The sequence below is a fragment of the Brachyhypopomus gauderio genome, unplaced genomic scaffold (assembly GCF_052324685.1).
Source record: "Brachyhypopomus gauderio isolate BG-103 unplaced genomic scaffold, BGAUD_0.2 sc133, whole genome shotgun sequence".
In the NCBI taxonomy this organism is placed as follows: Eukaryota; Metazoa; Chordata; class Actinopteri; order Gymnotiformes; family Hypopomidae; genus Brachyhypopomus; species Brachyhypopomus gauderio.
Window position 1 is genome coordinate 162104 of NW_027506954.1, and position 27207 is coordinate 189310.

At 44.2% G+C, this 27207-nt stretch overlaps 1 protein-coding gene and 2 long non-coding RNA genes across 6 annotated transcripts in view; 1 reads left to right on the top strand and 2 right to left on the bottom strand.

The window, feature by feature from the left end:
* LOC143499425 (uncharacterized) overlaps positions 1 to 27207 on the top strand; it is a 74256-nt gene that overhangs the window by 29635 nt on the left and 17414 nt on the right. The gene's annotated exons all lie outside the window — the stretch shown is intronic.
* LOC143499423 (C2 domain-containing protein 3-like) lies at positions 1505 to 16281 on the bottom strand. Of its 4 annotated transcripts, none has more exons than XM_076994066.1 (34): positions 16037 to 16281; positions 15462 to 15685; positions 14754 to 15023; positions 14455 to 14612; positions 14097 to 14272; positions 13658 to 13854; positions 13352 to 13487; positions 13131 to 13211; positions 12816 to 12963; positions 12682 to 12740; positions 12246 to 12449; positions 12042 to 12154; positions 11767 to 11885; positions 11495 to 11623; positions 10929 to 11393; positions 10647 to 10798; positions 10207 to 10450; positions 9187 to 9373; positions 8888 to 9068; positions 8526 to 8698; positions 8066 to 8198; positions 7677 to 7930; positions 7306 to 7386; positions 6603 to 7229; positions 5850 to 6233; positions 5260 to 5398; positions 5116 to 5180; positions 4773 to 4978; positions 4461 to 4591; positions 3690 to 3866; positions 3195 to 3382; positions 2260 to 3076; positions 2024 to 2117; positions 1505 to 1855 (listed from the first exon to the last, which is right to left on the bottom strand). In XM_076994066.1, exons 2-34 carry the CDS (start codon positions 15511 to 15513, stop codon positions 1721 to 1723), a joined length of 6675 nt encoding a protein of 2224 aa, XP_076850181.1. In that variant the 5' UTR covers positions 15514 to 15685; positions 16037 to 16281; the 3' UTR covers positions 1505 to 1720. The 4 variants fall into 4 exon arrangements, with proteins under 4 accessions (XP_076850181.1, XP_076850182.1, XP_076850184.1 ...); XM_076994068.1 differs by having other exon boundaries at positions 1719 to 1886; XM_076994067.1 differs by lacking the exon at positions 16037 to 16281 and having other exon boundaries at positions 15462 to 15956.
* LOC143499430 (uncharacterized) lies at positions 17562 to 19417 on the bottom strand. Its single transcript, XR_013126072.1, has 2 exons — positions 19224 to 19417; positions 17562 to 18705 (listed from the first exon to the last, which is right to left on the bottom strand). It is a non-coding gene; the product is annotated as an uncharacterized LOC143499430 (long non-coding RNA).

Sequence of the window (27207 nt, forward strand, 5' to 3'; positions counted from 1 at the left end):
TAATCTGGTTCCTTTGTGACTCCAATACTGCTTATTCAAGCCTTATTTTGACTAAATACTTTTAGATCGTTTGCATGGTCTCCCTGTCAGTCTCGGGACAAGCCAGCGCTGTCAAGAGGAAAGAGTTATTGATTTGGCAGACATATCGGAGGTAAATATTTAACATACAGCTGGAATGTAAATGTAAAATGTAGGTAACGCAGCTAATATCTAGGACCCACACATCCGTTTCACTAATTCACAGGATCTTTGGAATACGTTCATAAGGGGAGACCTGCTGCTGGCGGATTTTGTGAAGTCGTTCAGAAGAGCGCGAGCGTTATACCACCAACACCTTGTTATGATGGACAAACTCCTGCAGTTCACCAGAGGACGCAGAGCGCGAGCGCGTGGCGCCGCGGTGCCCCCAGTCAGTGAGTCGCGCGCGCCAAATGCAGTGCACGTGTTTCACCACCACCTCTCTCCCGTAGTCATATTTCCCCCCTCCCTTCACTGTTTGACGGGACTTTCCCTTAAATCACGATACCTGCCTCCTCTTAACCACGGCCACGGCGATTTATGGAGGCCTTCTATTTGTAATGATAATCCAGACAATTCGCGAGAAAGTAGGACTTGTCCAGAGAGATTAGATCAAATGCGTTACAACGGACCTAAAGATCAGACGCCTAAGCATTCACAGTGATGTGTATTTGTTTGCACTAGCAGCGTGCTGGAAACCGCACTTCTGTACACCATTAAATATATATGAAAGTGGAGGGACGAGTTTGCTTGATTGTACAAGACTTGTAACTTCCCATAATAAAGCGACCCAAATGACGGGCCTCCAAGTCTTTTACATTTTTATTTTTAAATTACTTCTTGCATGATTCTTTGCATTTATGACACATCTCAGATTGCATTCATGCTGTTCTCTGAAACATTATGCATCCATATTGAAGATGGAAATGTACACAGTAATTCTGCTCAGACTCACACTGCATGTGTGTATGCTGTGGGTATATTTATATTATTATAACTGTAGCTTCCGTGTCATAAACTCCCGTAATGCATTGCGTCTTTCGTGTCCGCTGACGTCACATTCCCATGCTCTATTATATTGTTAATGATGTTTATTAGTGTTGATTATGCAGCTGTTTTTACTCTGACTGTCCTCATCAGGAAGGTCAGGTAGGGTCCAGCTCGCTGAACTAGCTCCTCACTCTGAATAGCGCACACATAAGGGGGGTGGGGGTGGGGGGGGGGGGGGGGGGGGTGGTTAGCTCTGTTGGCTCATTCACTTGTTTGTCCTTGGACAGGTGCTGTGATGAGCAGCTGTGATCGTTGTCATTGTTCTCTGCAACTCAAACTGGGTAATTTTCTCATCTGTCAACCAACTGCTTATGGTGGCCAGTCCACTGCAGGCCGACCCAGCAAGAACAGGGCGAAGAGGCCGTTAAACATTCATCAATTATACAACAGCACTGCGGCCAGCTGAATTATTCTCTTAAATTACTAAAAACAGACCTGAAAATAAAAATTACTTTTATTATCTGCTTTTTACATCTTTTAGAAAAATAAAATTTTTTACAGCACATAAAAAAAACATTTTTTAATTCCTAACATTATTCAAAATATCTGTGGTAAATATAAACTTAATTTAGTTCAAATAATGCAAAATAATTATGCAAATATATACTGTACACATCATACGTAGAAAAAAAGAATAAGAGCAACATGAATGTTAACTTTGCTCTGTAAAATGTGAAGCAAAAATCTTTGCTATTCTTTCCGTTTCTTCTCTCTTCGCTGACGAGGGCAGAACTCGGGCCTTTGGACGAGCAGATCGTCTATACGTACAATCAGACTTCACAGTCCCCTAAAAACAAGGAACTTTAAGCCATTCACTCCTAAACATGCACAAACAGATGCAGACACTCAGAATCTGGAGGCAGAATACTGCAGTACATCCCTAAACAGTTCAGTGCTCAACACGCGTGGCCATCTCGTGTAATACAGACATTATTAAGTGAGAGCAGCTGCTTACGGAGGGAAACACAGGCGCCAAGCGCAGAGCTCGCAGAGACGCCTCCAGGTGGTGTGACGGAAGGAAGAAGTTGGGAATCTCTGCAGCATCACAGCTAGAAGAGAAGGTCAAGGTGCAAAGTGTCTAGATGTGCGGATTGTTTAATGAACAATTGTCTACATTGAATTGAATTAAATTAAACAAATCAAGCAATCAGTGAGGAGAAATAAGCATGTTTTATAAGGCAGAAAGGATACAGTTTTACACTTTGTACAGCACCTGTCATTGTACTGGGTCCTGTACTAAGGGGTAACGGTGAGTCATCTGAATCAGACACGCTGTGTTGCTGATCATGGTGTAATGTCTGCTGGATGCCCTGTGTGGAGTCCTCATGCACACCTGAAGTGACTGCCTCCTCTTCATCACTGTGTTCCATGCAAGGCCTTGACCCTTCAGCCTCCTCTTCATCACTGTGTTCCATGCAAGGCCTTGACCCTGCTGCCTCCTCTGATTCAAACCCATCAGACAGGTCTGAATAACTGTGTTCAGAGCTCAGAGGTCGGGAGGAGGCAGGAGGCACCATGACACTGTCCCTCTGCTTTTCCTGTGGGGGGCTGGTCCAATCACCGGCAGGCGGTTCCACTGCCTCCACACTCTCTAAAGAGCCAAGATCAGGAACAGACATCACGCTAGTCCAGGGGCTGGTCCTGTCCGTCACCGAGGTGACCTCATTCAGCGGCCGAGGTTCAATCAGTGTCTCTTCAAACTCCTCATCCTCTTCCAGTTCACTCTGTCCTTTCTCCTCATCCTCAGTAAAGCACTGGTCTTGGTGAAGGTCCTCAGGTATGGATGAAATGGTGGATTCTTCTGGGGCAGGAGAGGTGAGAGCAGAGATGTCCTCCTGTCTGGTTTCTGGGTCTCTCTGAGAACACGCCTCTGTCTTACTGCTCTCAGACTCTGCAGGTATTAAATTATCCTCACCAGTGAAAACATACACTTGTGTTTGTGCTGCAAGTGTAGTGTGGTCCCAGTGAAAGTTCGAAGATGCTGCTTCATTGTGATGGTTACTTGGACCTAAATGGTTTTAATATTCAAAACAAACCGTTATATTGGAACAAACCATTTTTACCATAAAAATGTAGATTTAACTGATCCAGGTTGCAATGACTCCATCTTTTATTCCTGTCTTTACCTTCAATGATGCAGCGGTCGTCTCCCAGCAGCTGGTTCGACGTGAGCTGCAGCTGTGGACTGTCCATCAGACCCGCGTGCTCATCCTCTCTGGGGTGATGGTCCAGATCCGCTGGTCCAGAGAAGACAGGCGTGGACAACTTGCGGCTGAAGTACCTTTGGATATCATCCAGCTCACTGAGGTTTTTCCTGAAAGATCATGAAGAATGTTGCCTTCTGCCTTTACATGGACGTTAATAACACTGGTACCTTCCTCCTCTGTTTACTATAAGACCTTGAGTATATGTAAATAAAACTATTATTGCTATCTTCTAGATTTCACTGAAATATAAAGTGCATTATAAATAAATGCATTATTATTATAATTACTATTTCTTCTATTATTGCTACTTTTATTATTGTTGAAGTTGTTTTGTTGTTATCATTTGTTGTAAAAATAATCTATGAGGTCTTCAGGAGGAAATGCACATGTGGCCCAGATGGCAGGTGTCAGTACCTAAGGGCTTTGAAGAGGACTGTGCTGGATGGGACTGTGCTGGGGGGGGGCAGTGTGCTGGAGGGCTGGGTGTCTCCTGTGGGGGGGGGCAGTGTGCTACACTCCCCTTGCTGTACAGCCTGATGGAAATGCTGAATGTTTTCCACGTGCTCATCAAGACGATCCGTCACGACAGACCTGACAGAACCACAGTGAAACAACACTGGTGCAGTCAGTTAAGCAAAGCTGAATGGCTTCAGAGCCCAGATGTTCTGTGCACTGCCACAGCACAACCACAGGCACCACAGTGTGCACAGAAACTAATTTCATTGACTAGTTTTGTCAATAAAATTTTTATGCCTTTGATTTTTCTCCCCACAAAGTTAATTACTAAGATTGTTGACATTCACTACAAACTTACGTGTGTAACATAACGACTTTACTCTGTTCCATTTTCATCACTCTTATCTGATTAAAGAGGCACTGGAGGCCATCACTGTCAAGCTTCATCATTTTATTGTAGACCAGTGGTATCACCAAAAGAGACGAGCTCTTCAGAAACAGCTCATGTTGAAAAGTGCTCAGGACGCTGTGTGCTGTTATACTTTAGGAATCAAGTTGTTCTTTCATGTTGTGATTTCAATGAAGTAACAACACTTCCATCTGCATGAGGCTCTACACTGGATTATCCACCTTAAGCGCACATTAAGCACCGCCAGGTGAACATGCACCTTTAAAACAGGAAGACACTCCAACGCCGAGCGACCGGCCAAACGCTTTTGAGCTGCTCACCTGGCAGAGAGCTGTGGAAGGTGTTCGGGGGAGGAGATGATCCTCTGCTCAGAGAATCGGCTGAGGTGGCACGGGAAGCTCCCGTACGTGGCCATGGTTTGGTAACACAGTGGCAGGCCACTAAAATGAGACTGCAACAAAGACACAAGTAGTTCTCATCACCACCAACAGGGCGGCACCCACGCACAGCACCCTTGTGCTTCACACATTATCTTCTCTTGTATTTCAAATCGTTTTATAAGACAACTGAGTATTAAAAAACAAGGATAAAAAAAAAAGCCAAATTGAAAGGTAGGAGCTTAGGTGGCTTACGCTAGAGTCAGGGGCGGAGTTCTCGTAGGCAGCCTGCCTCTGGGGGCGGTGCTGCTGCACACCCACCAGGGGAGACACGCTCACTTTGAGCTGCCCCTGGCACTGTCCGCCAAAGTCGGTGATGTTGTACCAGCCGCACACAGACTGAAATCCAGACAGGAGGGGGGACAGGTCCACCGAGGCGAAGCCGATAACCCGCTCGACATCTGTAACACAGAGAAGCACAGGAAGAGTGATTACCTGTAAATGGTTTGGTTCTCAGTAATTTTATTGAGATCCAAACTGTGTAAGGTCATCACTCTTAGTCTGTGTGACAGATAAAACGTGTGGTGACTGGCTGCACCTCCTTTGTGCCAAACTTTGAAAACCAGCAACTGTTGTGGATCCACAAGAAGCTCTGTGGAAAGTCTGTAACAAATAAAGAACCATCACAATCTGCCCAAGTTCCACAAGCAGCGCTGCAGGTGACAGCAGTGAGGTGTCTAACCTGCAGTCCTGCTGGTGGTCCCACACTGGACAGGCACTGTCCCGCACCACGGCCGTGGTCACCGTGCCAGAGGCATCAGAGGTGGTGTAGGACACACAGCAGCTGGGCAGCCCAGAATCACGCTCTGCTAACGGACACCCTGTGGACGAAAACACACCCACCTGAGACCTCACACACAGACACACTGGGATAGTACACACAGCAGCACGGCACCATTACAGCATAAGGCGTTCATGCAATTATGTAATTAAGCAAAAAAATAATAATCACTGATCCGGTCACCACTGGCTGTTAGCTTTTAGGGTTGAGAGAAAAGTCTTAAGTGTGAGGGGTCTGTAGCATGTGAACCACAGCACTGAAAGATTCGCTCCGATACAGATTCTTACTCAACCTCTACTCCAAGGAAGATTGTTTAAGCCTTGGAAAACAACATCAAATAAAAACATGACAAACACCATGTCAAAGGAAACTCATAATATGACGACTGTTTTACTAGGAAAATAACTAGTGACACTAGTGACACCTGTAAATATAAAACAAAACTAAAAAAGCAGTGAGGAAGCGCACTCTTCAGGAGTGAGGAAGCGTACCTTTCAGACTGAGGTGCATGGCTCTCTCCACACTGACTGTTGCCATGAAGGAGTCGTCATCCGTGAGCTGTGAGCTGCCGGACACCTGCCCCACGTCAGAGCTTACCCCAGCCCCCACCTGCCCCACGTCACAGCTCACCCCAGCCCCCACGTGCACTATGCTGGATGTGTGAGATTGCCCAGTTAGGCCATCTGGGCCGTGGGACTGTGCGGATGAGGGTCGTCTGTCCTCTTCTTCCTCTGCTGAGATACTCAGTTGCTCTACCTCCTCCTGGTTGGTGGGCGGGGCTGTGTATGGGGTGGAGTTAGTGACCATGGCGATGTGGGCTCTCAGAGCAGCTCCTCCCAGGTCAGCAGCAGAACGCTTAAAGACAGGATACACACCTGTACAGGTAACATACACATGGCTGCACTTAAAGATAGGCTACACATACACACACTCACACACACAGGTGCACGTCCTGAACAGAAAATACAAACTGGTTTGGAAAAGAGGCTGAGACATGTATGCATATGAAGTTTACAGAGCCTCTGACAGCATGTAGCAGAGCACCATGTGTTTAACAGGACCTGTCACTACCTACTCTACCAGATCACCTTTAGGTGTGTGTGTGTGTGTGTGTGTGTGTGCGCGCGCTAGCTATCAGGATAGATATAATCTTGGTGTAGTTGGGGATGACTATTTAAAAGTGCATTGCGACAGACAGGATAGAGTAACTACTCCTGTCAAGTGTTCCCCAGAAACCAACGTACCACTGATTGTCTGCTTGTGTTTTGAAGTGACTGCCAGTGCTGAGAGGTCGATGAAGGCGGAGCCAACCAGGCGGTCAGAGTCGTGTGGCCGGACCCTCTTCCCCTTCCCGAAAGAGACCCAGAGCTGCACCTCAAAGCGCTCCTCTCTGAGGTACCAGTGCAGTGGCCAGCCCCTCCTCAGCTCCATGGTTCGGCTGCCCGGGAAGGCCAGCGTGGCCAGGCGCTGCTCTCCTCCGCCCCCCTCCAGGGTGGGGGGACTCAGGCGGGAGCAGCAGGCCTCCTGGTCGTACAGCTTGTATCTGTAGTAGCAGTATGTGGAGCGCTGGATCTCTGTGTGGCCCGGCAGCAGCAGACAGGGTACGGGCACCCAGGCCCTGGGCACCGACACGGACAGCACCAGCGGCCCAGGGTGCGTCCAACAGGCGTCTCTGCGGTCTTCGTCGCCATCCTCCTCCTCCTCAATGGCTCTGGTGGCCTCCCACCCCAGGAGCTGGGCTGATCTGAGGAGGAGTTCACGGTCTCCAGGCTGGGCCAGGTTTACAGACAGCTGCAGGCCTCCCACCGAGGTCAGGCTGCATTCAGACGCCAGGCTTGAGGGAGGAGACAGAGGATACCAGCCACAAACGCCTGTGGAGACAGCACGCACTGCTGTGATGACTGCAGTGGACAGACGTGAACATCCCTTCATCTCTGCTCTCCTCACCTGTTCTTTTATGAAGCAGATCTGCTAGCTGAACTCTCACCAAGCCCAACACACTGTCCCTGGACCTCCACGCATCCTCACCTACAAAACAGAAATAATAAGAGAGACAAGTATAATCTACAGTAACATCCCAGACTCACTGGGATGAACAATGCGATTGCCTACTCTGTGGCCTTCTATGGCATCAATACTTTGTAGACTTGGATTACACAGTAATCATGAACACTGTATGGCAGAGGTCACTAAAATATAGTTGATTAGCCCTGTTGTACGGCCTTCAGATTAATTGAAATGAACGCGAGGGACCTAGGATTAAGGAGTAACTGATGAAAACTGTGGATCTTGGATTGTCACGGTGTGTGGCGGTTTACCCTGGCGCGTGTCTCTGTGGTGAACGGTAAAGACGGCCGTGGCCTCCTGGAGCAGCTCGGCCAGACACACGCTCTCACCACACCCCCGCTCCACGAGCAGCGGGCAGCAGAACTCCGTGTGGTGCCCGAACTCGGGGCAGAAGGTCCGAGCGACCACGCCCGTGTTGCGGGTCTCCTGCGCAGGCAGGAAGGACAGCTGTACACTCACAAAGGAGTTGAGCCCCACGTCCGAGTAGTACGGCAGGCCCAGCGTCCTGTGGACAGAGGGGGGCGTGGAGGACTGTGGGAAATACATCACTAAACTCAATATGCTCAATGAAACTGAGGGGCGTGGCTTGGGCACAGCAGGGGCGTGGCTGGGAGTGAAGGTGTCAAGGCCAGTCACCTACCGTGCTGCTGCCTGCAGTCCTGTGGCTCTATGCACATCCACCAGCAGACGCACCTCACGCGGAGTCACTGCGCCACTCACACCGCTGCTCCTCACTGGACGCCTCTTGTACTGAACACTGACTTCCAGCAGCCCTGTTAACCCATACAACCCATTAGATATGCAATATACATATGCAATTAAGAACCAACAGTGAATAATCAGTCAAATTAACCTGGAAATTTATGCATGTCATGGAAATTTCCTGAAAATAGATGAGGACTCACGTGATTAAAAGAGAGATTTATTATATAAGTAAAAAAGCATGGAAAAAAAGCATTAGCATCTGCTAATCAGAAGGACATGTACTAAATCATTATGTTCTTTTGTAATCTTAAATGACATTAGCAAAATGGCACAATTTCCCTGACATGCACGAGTCACATTCACCGTGTTATAACATCCTAATGTTATAAATGTACCTGAAGGGCGGAGCCGTAGTTGGGAAGGCGTGTCTGTCCTTGGGACGAGCGGGAGGGAGAAGAGCTGGGCCTCGCTTTGGCCCTGCCCCTGCATCGTCGCCATGGCGCAGAGCTTGGCCACGGGCAGGGTGCCTCTGGCTACCAGCTGCTCCCGGACATTTGGATAGTAATACCTGCCAAAAGGTCACGGCATCACCACGGCATCACCACGGCATCACCTTGCCTGTTTTCTCATGTTCTCCATTTACAACATTAAAATAATAAACAGGATTACAGGGACCTTCTGAAGATCTGAACTATTCACTCTTCAGCTTTCTTGGTTTGTATGGGCAAAGTGCTCCACAAACAGAGCCCTGCAGTACCTGCACCACACTTCAAACTGGACTCCTCCAGAACCGAGACCCTGACTGGCCAGGCAGCTGAGCAGCAGTGTTTGTACTGGAACACCAGGGGGCGTTAGCAGCACATGTGTCTCACAGTGTCCAAACACAGGATCAGGCACACAGAGTGTTGTGGCTGTTCGGTACGACTTCAGACCTAGAGCTAAGGAGAGCAAATGTAATTGTTTAATAATAAAATAAGACAGTACATGCACAAATACATGCACGCACACACACAGATGTGAATGCATACGTGCACACAGACACACACAGTTACTTACTGCTCTCCACAATGTGTGTGTTGAAGCCGTCTCCAGACTGCTGGGTGGGGAAGGGGTAGTGGATGTAGCAGTCTGCCTCTCCCCACACTGTGGACTGCAGGGGGCTGAGGCCCACCACCCTCTCCACCCGCACCACAAACACATGCTCGGTCAGGACCGCAGACGCTGCAGCACTGGCCGTGGTCGCCTGTGTGACAGTCGAACATTAAAACCACGGTGATAAAACCTGAAATAATGATTCTGTTCACCATTAACTGCGGGAAGTCTGAGATTACGTCTGCACTGCTTGTCGAGTTCCTGAATAGTTTGCTTTTAAACTCTTTGGGTGTGTAAAACTGCACTGCTGAGGGTCAACGGCACTCCAGTAACGTCCCTGATTCATTATGGATTAACTGCACTGGGATGTCTCACCACGTCCAACTCCAAATGCCTTAAATAACACATTGCACAGTGCTAATGGTAGTTTATAAAGCAAAGACTGGATCAGAATGCATTTATGAAATGTAGAGTACAAACCCAGCAAGTCTCTCAGACACACAGATACACACAGCTAGCAGAGCCTGGAACCAAACACTAAACATGGTGAAGCCACATTTAGGGTTTATGCATCACACACAGTATCAATGTGCAGAAGAAATCAGAAGTTTCCCAAAGTGGAAACTAAATCCACATTATTCCTGTTTCCTTGAGCCTATATCCTATATAGCTGAGCATAGAGTTAGGGTTAGGACTCACTTCACTTCTGCTGTGCATTCACACTTCACATTTTACTTTTAAACTAATTAATTTGTGGCTTGATTTTATTTGTAGCTTTTTAATACATTTCAGTATTATTTTATTTGCGTTGTAGTGCCTTTTCTATTTAACGGAGTTGTCTTGGTTTAATTTGACTCCCGCTTCATCTGAACTGTGTCGGCTGTACAAACGTCCCTCTCCTTCCTCTCCTAAACAGTGCAGCACTGTAATGCTCCAGGGCAGGTGTGTGACACTCATGTTTCTACACACTCCAGCTGAGCAGACCTTCCTGTCCTCTGCAGGTCTCTGGTCCAGCTGGTGCGCTGGCCGAGCCGGTCGAGGCCCAGGACCCCCCTCCTCGTTCCTCTCACGCTGGAAGGCGGTGATCTGCTGGGCCACACCCATGGCCAGACACACCCGCAGACTCCCTCGCACTGCCCCTGTGAAGATGTCCACTACAGGCACGTAGCTGTCCACCGCCACCACCGGGTACAGAGCCTGGAAGAGCAGCTGGGACACCGCAGGGTCTCTGCGGGACACATGAATGAAGACACATGTTATTGCTTTGTCAGGAAACCAGATCAAAGTGGCCACATGTTACTTTAATTTACTATCAGACCACATGTTTATGCATTCAAGGAAACCAGAGTTAGTTGATTAGGTGATGCTACTGCTCCTCGTGCATCGCACTATATGTATGTTAACATTCAGTGAAGCCAACCAACCTGAATGACATGTAGAACTGGTGGAGAGGCAGTTTGACAAGCCCAAGGAGTTGATCATGGTCAGACCTGCTCACTCTCAGCCAAACCTCTATCACCATGACGTTATTCCGCATTCTGTCCAAAAGTTCGGAAGTGAGTGTCAACGGAGCAATCTGAAGGGGACACACACACACACACACACACACACACACACACACACACACACACACACCCATGTGTATGCACACGTGAAGACACAGACCAGACTGATGAAGAAACACAAAGCAACCCCAGTGTTCTAACCTGAACCAAGTTGAACGTAGGGTGCGTTTGGCCCCAGCTGACCGTGGACCGAGTCTCCTCAGACCCAAACAGCTTACAGTTCAAATAGACATTAGGCTGCAGGGGCGTGCAGTTCAAGTCCTTCCCGTCTGGCACCATGAGGAGGACATGAAGCAACACGTCACTCTGCTCCTCCTCGGGTTGGCGGGGAGGCCTGTGAGGAGAGCGTGGAGCTCCACTGCGGGGAGAGGCAGAACGTGACCTGCCCCGGGGAGTTAGGACGGAGTGGTGGGGATGAACCGTTCTGGGAGACACATCTATTCTGCAGTTCTTCTCGCAGACAGACAGAAAGTCACCTCCACACATGTCGCCCTGTGTCCCTGCAGACATGTCTGCCTGTGAGGAGGGTGGTCTCTGTGGGGACGTCTTCCCTGACCTGCTCTTACAAGAGAAGTCTTTCTTGTCTGCTGCTAGCTCAAACGACACCTTCAGAGAAAAAAACAAACATATTTTTCATTCCCTTTCACAACTCCACAATTTACAGAATAAACTCAGAGGACAAAGCCACTGGCTGGCGGGCAGATTACCTTGAGAGGCCCAGTGTAGTGTTTGCCTGGGTTGTCCTGTGTTTGTACAGGGAGAGCAGTGGTGATCGTCAGGCCATCACACAGCAGCACAGACCGCAGGGGCAGGTCTGCTGTCCCTATGGGAACAGGCTGAAACAACCCACAAAGAGTCAACAGTGTGACAGGAGTGTGAAATCACTCAGATCTGACACTCCAGCTGCACTAGGAGTTAATAGATCATATGCAAATAGAAATAGAAATAATAATATGCAACTAACAAACACTACACTTACTTTCTTTTGAAAGCTTTTCCTGCAGTAGATTCTGAATGCAAGGTTGGTGTCCCACCAACTCTTGATACTGGTTCCATCAAAGTGTACTGGAAAGACACTCCGTTGGTGAAAGTTCACCGCTATGAAAATCGAAGCATTCTCCTTAGCATTCAGTCAGTGTGGCTATGATCTGGACTCACCTCGTATTACTGTTTAAGGACAAAGGACTCACCTCGTATTACTGTTTAAGGACAAAGGACTCACCTCGTATTACTGTTTAAGGACAAAGGACTCACCTCCTTCAACAACTTTACTGGAAAACACTCGAGTGACCTTGGCAGGTATTGCCACTCCAGACTCATAATCATCAGAAGAGGGAAATGGAAACAGATATTCCACAAAATAAGAGCTAGAGAAGACAGACAATGATGTACTTGGGTAACATATACAAACAAATCCGTTCACATTAAAAAGTGAGTAATGTTTTTTTTAGATTGTACCATTTCTTGGTTGTGAGAGGTAGAGGTGGCCTTCCTTTCCTTGAGAGCGTCCTTGATGTATTAGACGTACTGTCTGTAGGAAGTGCTAATTGAAGTATGTTAACTCTGGCTAAATGGATCCTCCCAAGAAGGGCAATCCTATCCACACTGAGCCCAGGGAGGACATCAGTGGGTCCCAAGTGCTCCCCTGAGTCCCCATCCGGTCTGCAAAGAGATTTTTATATTAATAATATTTTATAATTATACAATCTAAATATCTAAATATTAATAATTGATAAATTATTAATATTAAAGTACAGATTTCATGACTGCCAAAGTATTAACTTTTCTCTCAATATGGCAATTTAACAAACATAAGTTATTTCAACCAATAACAATTTTATAGTTATTTGTTGAAAAATCATGGATCAGGATAGTTAATCCAAAGGAAACTAACCTGCTATTTTTTCCCGAGCTCTTCTTCTCATCTTCTGCTGGAGTCGGACGTCCGTCAGTCTGGAACCCAAAGAAGTGTTAGTGAAGCCACAGTAGTGCAGGGTGGGCAGAGTGCCAGAGCAGCACAGGCCGTACTGGAGCTTTGTAGAAGAGGTTCTCCAGAAGACTCTGGTCATATTGTGGATCACCGAGCTCACTGTCCAGGAACAAACTGCTGCAGCCAGAGGGTGAGTCTGGGGGGGGGTCGTCTCCATCCCATAACGGAAGCACAGACTCATTCACACTGGAAACAGAGCAAGAACAAGACATTTCAACACAGGGTATCAGTGAATATGACTGGTGTGATCTAGTTAAACATACCTCAATAATGATAGTAAATATATTATTAAAAAACTGGAACTCAAAAATACTAAAATTTTAGCAGGTGAGAAAAGACCATGTGCACACTACCTCCCGAGCAGCAGGTCCACAGCGGTGTGGTGTGGGTGAGCCGTGCACTCTGGACCAGAGAGCACAGGGGCCTGAGAGAAGCTGTGGATGTCAGAGCAGAGGATGTCATGCAGCAGCTGGCCTGAAGAGGGCACCAGTGGTCTTCCAGAAACACAAAACCATTACAATAGCAAGTCTCTACCTAAACAAGGTGATGTTTGTAAGAACACGAGGAGACATACAGTAAAGGAGGGTTTCCAGCACAGTCTCTGGGCAGAGGAAGGGGTATGTCCTTCAGAGCCATGTCAGAATCGATGTCAGACTTCAATGCTGAAATCACCATGGCATTCCTCAACTTGCTACCACGCTCAAGCAAAACTGGAGGGGAATAAAACAGAAGGTTCTGTTAGCATTAGCAGCATTACACTGCGCTATTTGCAGAAGGTTTATCTGTAAGCTCAACTGAAACGGGCCATGTTCTGATTTCATCCAAAAGAAAAAGCTACAAATTCTGTAATGAGGAGAAAGCACCTGTTTGTGGACCCTACCAGAGAGAAGGTCAAGAGATGCAGGACTGTCTGCTGGTACAGGTGCCTCCTGTACTTTTGCATTAACTGAAGGGCCAGCATCATGAGACCCAGCAGACAGGGAGTCCCGCTGGTCCAAAATATCATCCGGCTTCCCTGCTGGTTCCCTAATGAAGTGGACGTTTCCCCTTTCTTGAAAGTACAGATGATCCTTCCCTCTAGTAAAACAAATACAATTAAAACAGACTATGGCAATGAAAAATCTGCTTTTCACTGTAAACACTTAACTTTAGGCAAGGTAAGATTTTTATATAGTAAATTTTGTACATTGCAGTCGGTCAAAGTGCTTTATAAAAATGCTCTTATGCGAGTGGTTAGTCTTTTTAAATTGAGAAAATTACATTTTAATTATTTTAGCGAAATATCCAAGACCTCAGCCAAAACAAAGAAGAAAAGAAACCTGGGTGTGCTGTTGGAACCGCCTCCAACAGACTCTCTACCGCCCCCGCCTGGGGGGACATGAGAGCAGGCTGGCAGCAGCAGATCAGACACGGGTGCGTCTGTGCTCATGTCTGTGGTTGGCACAGAGCTACTGCTGCCGCAGGTCTCGGTCAGTGCCTCCAGTGCCAGAGTGACCTATAGGGGGAATAAAAGGGTTAAACCATTTTGTGAGGAAGTGGGGGGGGTTTCAATATAACACTCTAAAGAACTAATATAGTGACCTCATATTTAATCCACTTTATGCATCACAAATGTAGAAACATTAAAGTGAATGTATGTATTATGAATTAAACCACTGGTGTACATGTACCACACACCTGAAGCTCTCCGAGTTTTTCAGATGTTGGTGACACAAGGGTAAAACATCCATTAATGGATTGGGATAAAGACAATCTAGCAATCCCAGCTATTTGAACTCGTGCTATGGGTAAGTGATCAGGTTTTGTAAGAACATCCAGCACCAGTGAACCCATATCTGTGAACAATACATAATCCACACATTGATAAGGACACAAAATGAAGCAATTAACAAATTCGTAAAGATTGGAGGAAAAATTACAACTCTGTGTTCTAACTCTGGCACACATTAATCATAAAGATGTATATGTGACCTTACCTGTCAAATATGAAGTAAATTGCTTGGGTCCACACCGGACTGGAAAGCGAGTCGTGGATTTAACAGCTTTCTGTCGAGCGAGGGATCCGTCTCTGGGACAGAAGAGAGTTCCGCTGGACGACTCTCCCCACCATCGCAATCGAACCAGGGTGACGGGGGCAGGTTTGGCTACTGTCCATAATACTTTGCTTATGGTAACTCTTAGAAAACACCGCACCTGCCCCTCCACAAGTGGAGGAACACTTGTCGAAGGAGAAACGTCGCTGACAACTGGCAAGCAAAAACAGTGAGACCCTAAATCTATTTCTGAATGTGAACGGCATGAATATACACCAAACAACTACCAGGACTGAAGCAGGCCTGATTCATATGCAAGATAAGGACTTTTTATGTTTTAAACTAAAATAATAACAAGTAGTGCTTTGTTGACAGCTACATGGTAGATCACTAATTCAGGTGTCTTCAGTTTGGTCTGTATATGTCTAGTATATGGACGGACTAGACTGGAGTGTGGACGGACTTTAACACGCCTAGTTCCCGGACTGGTACCGCAGTAGGGCTACCCCTGCCCTCTGCCCCCTGCCCCCTGAGGGTCAGAGCTGCGCTAGTGTAGCGGCCTCGTTAGCCAGCGTGGCTAAGCTAGCTAGCATGTAGCTGTCAACAAAGCAGGACTTATTCTTTTGAATCCGTGTCCAAGTGTAGTTTTACCTTTTTGCTTGTAACTTCCAAACCTGGTTGATTTAGCACGTTTGTTCTTCATAGCTTAAACAAACGAGTAACTAATTAACTCGCAGCCCTCGCCAGCTTCATGTTATTTGGCGATATGTGTTTTAACGCAACTGAGCAACGAAATCTCCAATGACAACTGCCGCGTCTTCGGTTGTTCCTCTTCTTCTATTGTTTTGGGAGGAACAGATCGCTCATTACCGCCCCTAGAGGAATTAAGCACGTCGAGCAGGTAAAATACAGGTATTTTTTGTTCAACAGTTGTTCCCTTACCTACGTTTCATCCAAACCTTCGAATATCGATTTTATAGGATATTTTCCGGTGTTACACCAGATTCTGTGACCGCCGAGTTTTGTGACCACAGGGGTTAGTCACTAACTAGTTCGCAGTTTCTGTTCAGAGGCACGAGCGCTTTACGAATGCTACGTAAACGCTGATGTGCTTTCTTTTTTCGTTTTGTTGGTGTCCGCGAGACAGAAGATGTTTATATGCTTAGATGTTTATATTTATATTTTATTGTATCTTAATTACATAAATGTACTTAAAGAAGACTTACCATCCCTTCATCATTGCAGCCAACAAAAAAAATCATGAATGAGGTGGACAGGTGAGCCTTTGGGTCACCAATTCTGACGGCAGCCATCAGAATATGTGACCCACTGACTCCGGGGGGGGTATTCCAGAAAGCGGGTTTAACAAACTCTAAACTTAACCCTGAACTATGAGTTGTCTTACCCCGATCTGACCGAGTTTTCGGTTCCAAAACGGCTGATCGTAGTTAAAGTAATCAGGGTCGCTCAACTTTGAGTAGGTTGACCCAGACAGAAGCGCGTTCACGCGTAACTATAAAAGGCATTCTTAATGGAACGCAGATAAATAGGATTTATCATGGACTTAAACGCGAAAATCAGCCAAGCATCGTATTTCACACCACTGTAGCTTGAAGTATTAATGACTGCGTATGCAGAATATTTAGATATTATTAAACGTAAATGTAATACTGCGGTAGCTGCTAGAGAAAGGCAGTCAGCATGTCAAAAAATTTGCCAACAGAGTTAATGCGTGAGTGAAAATGATATTTTTATATTTAGCAGAAGGGTGCGATTATATTATTATATTCTCCACATTTATAATACTGTATTGAGTTTTAAATTTTTTTATTGAACACTTACTAATTCCAGGTCTATCCCAAGTGGTGTGAAATGCACGTGGATCAGATAAAAATGAAGTTTAAGAATGTAGGACAAAGTGGTATGGCTGTACATAATTATATCTTATTCTTAAAATATATTCTAAAATATATTTATTTACAGGAAAAATGAAATAATGAAACATAACAGTGAATTTGACTGTAATGTATATTAATAGGTTACAGGGTGGATGGTGGGGTGGGTGGTGGTGCATGATTTAATGTGGAAAGCAGTGATTGCAGATGGAGTCTCTGACAACTCCACCATCTCTGTTGTCACCCACATGCATGTAAGGTTCCTCATCTGTGGGCATGTCAGAGATGGTAGACTGTCGCTCTTCCTGGATGGTTACAATGTTGTGTAATACCACATATGCCATTATTATGTGGCACGCCCTATCAGGGTTTACTCTGAGCCCCTTCAGGCAATCCTAGAGGATTTCTAGGGTCATTTAAATTCTGGTTTTGCTGTGGGCCTGATTGTAGCGGGACTGTGGTCCAGGTGCAGGATCTGAATAGGGAGTCATAAGGTAGGCCTATAGGACAGGCAGGGATACCCTCTGTCTCCATGAAGGAGGCCGTCATAGTGTCCTATAATCACACTAGGGTTTGCAGTGATTTAACTATTACACTGCATGTGAACAACTAGCAAAACTACCTCGGGCCTACTCTGTTCAGATTTGTTGTACAGTGTGGAATCATGCAGGGATCCTGGTCATCTGGCTTCAACATTTGTGATGAGGTGGGAAGCATCACATATGATCTTGATGGGAAGAACGGTCAGTTACAATAGCTACGTTACTTTTGTTACCATTAAAGATAAGTACATTATTCATTAAGGATTATAAAGGTTAGTACCTGTACATTAATGCTATGGATGGATACTAAAAAACACATTTAACACATAGATTTATTCTGTAGTCTACACTACAACACTAAAATAACATCATTAAATACATAAATTAATTCATTAGCCACATTACAACACTAAAATAACATCATTATGGCAACATCCACAATATTGTCAATCCAAGAAGACATGCTGGCCCAGGGACACTTTTTTGTGTTGACAAGCAGGTTTACACAAGACTGTCTTGAAAACCTGTTTAGCTGCATAAGACAGAGGAATCCAGTCCCAACTCCTGTAGAGTTTCGCCAGGCACTAAGATCAATATCAGTTGGACAGTTTCTTATTACACTAAAATCAGGAAGCTATCAGGAGGATGACAGTAGCCTATTGGCAGACTTCCTGGATGCTAAAGAGGAATTTCCCAGTCCTGGCATCAGAGTGGATGACCTGTTGGAGCACAACCCTGTGACTACACCCTCACCTGACTACACAAAAATGGAGACCTGTGCTCTCTATCATCTGACAGGCTACATTGTGAATCAAGTAATCAAATATTCCAAAATTTATAATGTATGTCAAATTGCAATTAAGCACAGTAACGAGAGCCCTGAAGAGGAGCACAGTATTTTACTAAAATTGAAGGAATTCAAGTCAGGTGCACTTTGTTGGCCATCACAGGAGGCTTTTGATCTAGTTCGGAAAATCGAGCAATTGTTTCGAACTAGGACCAGTGCCTCACTTATGGCACTCCCTAATGCAAAACATTTAATGGAGATAGAGGCTAGGCTCTTAGACAGTAGGCTTCCCTCATGCCATGATGTTAAACAAAAAATAACTAACAGATACATCAGGCTGAGGTTGGGAATCGCAGCAAAGCACATCCAGGCTGAGAGGAAAAAACACACACTGTCCAAAACTGGGCATTTTGGAAGTAAAAGCCAGATGAAAATGGCCAAGAAAAGCCAGCAAAGCCATGTAACACCTGGAAATACACCCCCACCAAATACTTTCATTGTTACCATGAATGTGCTTGGTCTGTCTTTAACTCCTACAAATGTCCTGCCACCCAGTGGTACTTAAACTTCAGTAGGTATGGAGGATCTGTTTTTCTCATCCCCACTCCACCAGCTACTGCAGTAATCACCAATCTACATTGTTCCACTGGTCTGGTCATCACACCACTGGCCTAAAAAAAATATTTTAAATGTTATGATGGTAATGACAATCCTAAGCATCATACGTAATTAAATTAAAAAATGTGTTACTAAATTGTGTTGAGATTATATATAGACCTGTTGATTGTTGCATCGTGTATAAATAGTGGTCATCCATGTAAAAGCTGCTGGTTTTATCACCTGTCACTGAAACACTAGCTAATTAATTAATCAACCAAAGAGTAACTTCACTACAATCCAACCATCTTTTCTACTTCAGATAGTTACCATTAATTACAATATGATCAAATCTATATATGTATTACTGAATTTAACAACTATCCTAATGACTGAATACTCTGAGGCTAATGCACCGCTAAGCGATTCCTGCTTTTAATAGCAGAGCTAATGCTAGCGAAGTGTAATTTAAGCTAAAGGTATTTAAAATGCAGAAATAAACTAACAACAAGTGACCACTTAACTATAACAGTAATATTAATCACATTTATGGAGGATTATATAGGAAACGATGAATAATTCATTAACTTACCAGAAAAACAGCCGCGGAAATGCTTCAAATATACGCAGTTCAATGCTGGAACTATAGCATGTTTGGAACTATTGGTCTCCCCATGGCACGTTTACTTCCGCATTCCTGAATTACAATAGGATGGGAGTGTCGCAACTCTCTCTTTCTACGGCTCTGGGACTGCCAATAGCTACTTTCCTTACTGAAGAGTTGGCAAGATTTGGACTGCACTATGTACTGTTGTGTGACGGGGCTCACGGCTGCACCGCTGCTCCCTAAGGACAGTCATTTTAGAGCATGTGTGTTTATCTCAGAGTCTCCAAAGGTCTCCAATAACACCACAAGTCGGTAGATTTGTCGCTAGTCGCCTTTAAAAGTCGCTAAGTTGGCAACATTGCCTCAACCACGGTGACGCGCGCTCTGATTCGGTTTCGCTTTCTGTTTAGACCTCGTTGTTGCGTACCCTCGTCGTCTTATTGTTTCTTCGTGTAACTAAACCAACCCGTGTTCTCCGGTTTATGTCGCTGGTCATTGACTGCAGTTCGTCAGACCCTGGAAGTCACTGGAAGAGGGTAAGAAGAAAGAGGACCAAGAAAAGGCCGACAAACTCTTGAAGTTCACAGATCACAAGACCCAGGCCTGAGCCAGAGGTGATTTTTATAGATTTGACAAGCATGCATGTATTACATTACTAGAAAATATTTTCAACATGCGGAACCATAAACAACGTAAATTGTTACCGGGTGGGGTGTAAACTGGACATAGATTAAGTGTTATATCGCGATCGCCAGTGGTTGGCGCCAGAGCGAACTAGTAACTCATTGACTCATATAGATGTGGATCAGAGGTAAATAAACTAGATTTTTTTTCGTCGTGAGAAATCGCAAATGTGGCGTGAGAGCGTGTGAAGACGGTCAAATGCGTGAGCGTGAGAGTTAGCAACCCTGATACACAAACAGTGTTCTGTATAGTACTTCAGTATAATACAGTAGGATAAATGCTCCTATTAAGTTCACTTACCCACACTTGCAACTTTGAACATAAAGTTACAAGTTATTATCCTGCATGATAACTAAATCAATAAATACATATAGTTGTTTATATATATATATATATATATATATATATATATATATATATATATATATATATATATATATATATATATATATATATATATTATTCCATGCCTTTTAAAGCCAGTCATACTGCTGCATATTCTGAAAACATCCTGTCAATGTTCCCTCTTCCTGGTGGTCATTTTGAAAGCCACATGAAAACTTAGATCTGGAGAGACCCCTCAGATTTAGAAAATGTAAATATATAGCAACTTTTAATTTGGATAAGTATAGCCATTTTTTTTTACAAATGTAAGAGGTTAATAATTTTAACACAACCTAGAACATGTTGGAACTTGGATGTAAAAGAAAGCTACATTCAAAAGCATTTTAGCCAATGCCGCAATTTGTAGTTGGCTTTCTAGTGATAAGAGAATGCTGAAGACACCGATATATTAAATCTAGGGGTGTGCGATATGACGATATAAAATTGTGAATGGCGATGACGAGTGGAGAATCGCAGGCGATCTACCAAATTAGAGAAATCGCATAGATCGCCTTTGCCCGTCAGCGCAATGAATTTTTTTAATGCTGGTTCCCGCCGATGCGGCCGACATAGGGCATAGGACTGACCAATCACAGCGAACTGCGTCTTCCACACCTCCATGTTGTGTTTGTAAAAACTAAAAGTGGACAACCATGGCTGAAAGCCAAACCGAGGAGCTGGTAACGAAGAGGAAATTTACCTCTGTAATATGGAATTCGTTCAGATTTTCTTCCACTGACCAAGACCAAACTTCAGCGATATGTAAGGTGTGCAAAGAACATGTAAAAATGTCCGATGCCAGTACAACAAATTTATTCAATCATTTGAGACGTAGGCATCCCAAGGAATATGCCGAAAGTCAAACAATGCGGGCAGCCGCCTCACAAGCTGCGGCCTCGGTGGTTTATACTTTCGCGAGTGACCATAGCACGCGACTCCGCACACCTCCCGCGAACGGTGGAAACGTTCATACAGGTACTTAAACTTGCCGCATCACTCCGCGTTCTTTGCAGTGTTGGTCCAAAATGATATGTGGTAGTATAAACTAATGATGGGAATTTCGGCTCTTTTTAGGGAGCCGGATCTTTTGGCTCAGCTCCTCATAAAGAGTCGGCTCTTTCGAATCCCAAATGGCTCCTTATTTGAGGGGGTGGTGAACGTAATTTGTTGACAGGGGGGGTGGCGAATGTACTTTGTTGACCGAGGGGGGGGGGTCTTGGAGGGGAACCAACTCTTGTCGTTCACTTAAAAGAGCCGGCTCTTTGAACCGGTTCATTCGCGACCGACACATCACTAGTATAATCACCCCTCAAAAACAGGAAGGAACATTTACCTGACCAATTTTAATGTTGCTTTGTGTTTCAGGTTCGAAAAGTGCTGGAATTTAGGCTAAGTACTTGAAAATACTACTTCGTTTCACAGCAAATAGCTGTCTGACTGAACAGTTCTCCTGTATTACGTTAGCCTCTTGTAATTCCAGGACGAAACATGAGAGAACGTGAAGACGTTAAGATTGGGCATTTTGAAAATAAACACCCATTAAATAATGTGATAAAGCGAATTATTTTGAATCATTTCGACTATATGTATAAATATTTAACTTAATTAAGTTTAACGTGCTGGGAAATATTGTATATTTAGTGCAATAATGCACTTTATCAGTCACTCATTAAAATCTGCTTAGAAAGAAAGCGTTGTAGCCCCCCCCCCCCCCCCCTTTTTTGGATGGAATATCGTGATAAAAAAATCGAAACGTGATTTTATGCAAAAAAAATCATGCTAAATTTTTTTCCCCATATCGCCCACCCCTAATTAAATCACACATAATTTCTTGTGTTTTACTATTTTGCACATCTTTTATTTCCAAATGCATGATAAATAATGTTTGCATATTGCAGGATGTTTTAAAGATTTTGTATAACTTTTACATGACCTTAAAGGTCATGTACAGCAGCATAAAAACTGGAGTGCATCACTGTGAGCACATTGGAGAAAAGCTTAAGTATAAACAAATCAGTATTTCTAGCTTCACTACAAACAGTATATGATTATATAGTACACAGTAAATAACATTTTTGTTACATTTTAAATGTGAAAGTATTGCTGTCCCCATTAAGCTCAGGGTGCTCCCTTTAACCTCACTTATGGCGCATTTCCACACGGGCCTGCTTGGCGCGGTACGGATCGATTCGCAACAGAGTGGTACGGTCGCGTTGTGTTTCCATTACAATGGTGGACCACCACAATGTGGGTGGAGTCGCTGTTGGCGCGCGGGTTGTAGTGTCGTGACATCATTTGTATGCGACCACAACACCGTACAACAATGGACGAGATGGCGATGGAAGGACTCGTGTACCTTGTCGCTCTCCTGTGACGCATCCTGTGATGCAACCTGTGACGACACTCCCTGGCCAATCAGTGTCAAGCTGTTCTTCCACGTCACAGAAGTTTTCCGCTTTGGAACGGTTAGAACCTCGAGCGAGTAGGTACGAAAAAAGTACCTGAAGGTATCGGCAAACTTGTACGTGGTACTAATGGAAACGCTCACAAACCGTCGCGAATCGAACCGTACCGCGCCAAGCAGGCCCATGTGGAAATGCGCCAATACATAGACTGCCTATGTGAATAGTTCATTAATGGTCTAAAAACAATCATCGTCAGTTTTCTGTGTAAATTAAGGTAAAATAACTAGCAATATCTTATTTTTAAAGACTTTCCGATGTCTAAATTTATAATTAAAATTAAAATGTAAAATATTCTTGTGAGCTTAATTGGAACAGGGGTGTTTTTAAACTAGAACTACCAAACCTCCATTTGGCAGTTATACCTTTTAAAGGGTACAGAATGCACCCATTAAGCGCACCTAAGTGTGGCAGAAAAGTAATGAGACTGATTTTTTTTATTTACCAAAGTTTTTTCTTTTCATCAATGTTATCCCCTACAAAATAGTTCCCTTGGGCAGCTACACACCGATGGAGATGTTGTTCCCACTTTTGGTAGCAGTGCCGGAAGTCTTCAACCGGTATGGTCTTCAGCATGTCCGTTACACTCTTTTGGATGTTTTCAAAAGTCCCGAAATTATGTCCTTTGAGAACATTTTTCAGTTTAGGAAAAAGGAAAAAGTCACAGGGGCTGAGGTCAGGTGAATAGGGGGGCACGGGAATGCAAGCTTAACACAATTTAATGGCACAACGTTGCTCCAAATTGCGTTGTTCCATTTTGCGTGACACACAACCAAAACACAACTTCACTAATAGCAGTAACAAAAATAACGTAGTTAATGGAAGTTGTTGAAACTCGAACTGAGCTATGGGAGGGTACTGATACACGGGCAAGCGATCTAGCAACAGCGCAGCGTTGCCAGATTGCTTGTAGTGTTGCTTGTCTCATTACTTTTCTGCCACACCTTGTATGTATGATCAGTAATCTCAAAAAAGGCCAAATATATGACAATTTGACCATTACGTGAATGTGTGGTTGTAATCGGTTGTAATTAGCCTGTTGCAACTGTGTCTTGAGTTTTTTGTGAACCCTGAAGGCGTCTATTTCTAGACATAGATGCACAATTAGCTAGAAAAAATAAGGTGAATGATTAAGAATAGAAGCAGTGAAAATCACAGCATTATGAGGACAGGAACTGAGGGAGTGCCTATGACACAGACCACACCTCCAGGACTTGAAGGCCTTAATACACTTAATCTCTAATGACTCAATAACCCATATACCTTCTCCTCCACAGATCCACTGAACCACTGCTCACATGACTCTGCGCTCCAGTGTAAGGACTACAGGACAATGAATCTGGAGGTGAAATCTACATCTAATGGGTGTGCAAGGATTATATGGAGTGGGATAGCAGAGAATCCAAAAATGAGAATAGCTCTTATTCATGATGAAACTCAGAAAGTATTTAGTCGTTACCCACTTACAGGAAGAACTGGAACTATCAACACTAAAATCCCACTCAATCCTGGTCTGCAGGTAGCTCTTTATTTGGTTGATAAAGGATTTATTTCTTCATCCTACCAATTAATTTCAAGGGGCCCAGTTTTTGATGAAGCCAATGGTGTTCTACCAACTATTATCACAGGTTATGATGCTAGTTTACAGCTTTATACTAGAGACGGATTAGCTTGTGCTCGACTCTACATCAGGAAGTATTTCACTAATTGGAAATGCATCTTCAAGAATTCTTGGGTGGGATTCTACAAAAGTACACTGGATGATAATCGCAATTATAAAACATACCAGTGGAGTATATATTTTAAGAAGAGACTGAATCAAGATAACATTGACTATGACATCTATGAGTACACATCCAGTCTGGCTATTGGCCCTGGATTCCAAGCTCGATTTATGCTGGACAAAGGCTACAAACATGAGAAAGCTCGCACTGAACCCTGGGAATGTTCTAATGCCATGCTGCAGCTTTATACTCGAGAGGGGTATGCCTGTGCTCGACTCTTCATCAGGAAGACCTTCACCAATTGGAAAAAGGTCTTCAAGAATTCATGGGTGGGATTCTACAAAAGTTCCCTGTATGATAATCGCAATTATAAAACATACCAGTGGAGTACAAACTTCAAGAAGAATCCAAATGAGGCCTACTCAGAGGATTATGACATCTATGAATATGAGTCCAGCTTGGCTATTGGAGTTGGAGTGCAGGTTCGGTTCATGCTGGACAAAGGCTATGACCATGAGAGAGTTCGCACTCAAGCTTGGTTGGGTGTAACCAATTGTCCATCAAACATATGAAGCGTTGCATAAAGTCATAATGGTGTAGTAGAGAACAGCAGTCACATCTTCCTTGAGCACACACGTTCACCTTTGAATAATCATGAGGTTAACCCTAACCCTAGGCTCCACCACCATTATCACATTTTCATTTTCATTAAAGAAATGTTTACCATCCTGTAAGGACCGGTATGGACACATACCCCAACCTTAATGGCTATATGTTGGTGTACTCAAATGCCATAAACTCCCCTGTTGGAATTTAAGAATAAACTCAACTTTTTATGTGTGTTTAGGTATGCAATGCTTGTTAAAATACAGTCTGAGAAAGATATTGGACTAGAAACCTTCCTGAAGGAAATGAGGATTCAGGACTAGATTTTTCATAATGATTTTGGCAAATTATCCTGGATAAAATATTTAACTGCTTTTAGACATGGGCCCACAGTGCCCAGTGTCTGCAACAAACTTTCCAACATGGACAGGTTAACGGTGTATTACCTCATCATATGAAATAGGCATGCACAACATCCTTGTATTGTCCTCAATCATGAGTAAAATGTCAAAGGTAAAGTCAAATTTACTTGTTTAGCACTTTTTACAAAAGCCATTGCCACAAAAGCAGCTTCATATATGTCCGAGTTCAAGATTCCAGTGAGCAAGCCAAAGGCAACAATGGAAAGAACAAACTCACTAGAGCATGAGGAAGAAACCTTGAGAGGAACCAAGACTCAAAGTGGAGACCCATCCTGTTCTGGTCGGCAACAGACACTACAATAACAACAATTTAAATGTTAAACAGCAAAAAAAGTTAAGAAACAAAAAAGTGAAGAATGTCTATCTTAGTTCTCCAAATGTCCCGCAGGTAGTAGTGTTGTCAAAAAAATCGATGTATCGATACTGAACATTCTGAAACGGTACAATACTCGTTTCCCTTAAGTATCGATTATTTTTACATAAAATGCGCTTTCGTTTGACCCACCCAAGCTGCCGTAATGCACAGGACAGTTTGTAATGTTAATATGGCAGCTAAAGCAAACGCAGTGCTGTTGGATTCGAAGCAGATACAGATGGAAAACCGAAGGATATGAACAAGCCCGTTTGCAAGCGGTGCTTTTGGAACATTTCAACGAAGGGCGCTAAAGCCTGGTTGAGTGACCATAGCGCTCGACTCCGCGCGAACCTCCGCGAGCGGTGGAGGCTTTATACTTTCCGCTTTGCAGTGTTGTCCGAAACTATATGTGGTAGTATAAAAGAAACACCCCTCAAAACAGGGGAATGAACACTTACCTGACGAATTTTAATGCTGCTTTGTGTTTCAGTGTGTTTCAGGTTTGAAAAGTGCTGCAATTTAGGCTAAAGTACTTGAAAATGTTGAAATTGTAACTACTTCGTTTCACAACAAATATCTGTCTGACTGGACATTTTTCTTGTATTATATTAACAAATACGAGCCTCTTATAATTCCAGGATGAAACATGAGAGAACGTGAAGACGTTAAGAAAAATGCACGTTACGTTATTACGTTAACTCTTGTAATTCCAGGACGAAACACGAGAGAATGTGAAGACGTTAAGATTGGGCGTTTTGAAAATAAACAACCATTAAATAATGTGATTAAAAGTGCAATATTTCGAATCATTTCGAGTATATGTATAAATATTTAACTTAATTTAGTTTAACGTGCTGGGAAATATTGGTACAAGCGCTTGAATTGAACCCTGCAAACATGACTTTGTTCATTGCGCTGAGGCGCGGCACACGCGAAGTTACAAAATTCGAGAGGTGCACGACCTCGCGTTCGCCGCGCTTCAGCGCGATGAACAAAGTCATGTTTGCAGGGTTCATACACCTTGTGGAATTCAAACACTTGTATGTCACTTTCAAGGTCCATTTCAATATTTCCCAGCACGAGCAAAGACACTTTGTCAGACGTTCAAAAGACGTCCACTGAAAAGCCAGAATGAAAGTTTTAGCGACGTCTTTTTTAAACGTCTATTACTGCCGTTCAGTTGCAGTTTTTGCACGTCCTGACATCCAATAAAGGTCCTAGTCAGACGTTCAGATAGAAAACTCGTCATAGACGTTCATGTTAAGTTAAAAGGTTAAGGTCCTAGTCACACTGTCAGATTTTGAACCAGTTTTGAACGTCCACCAGACATGC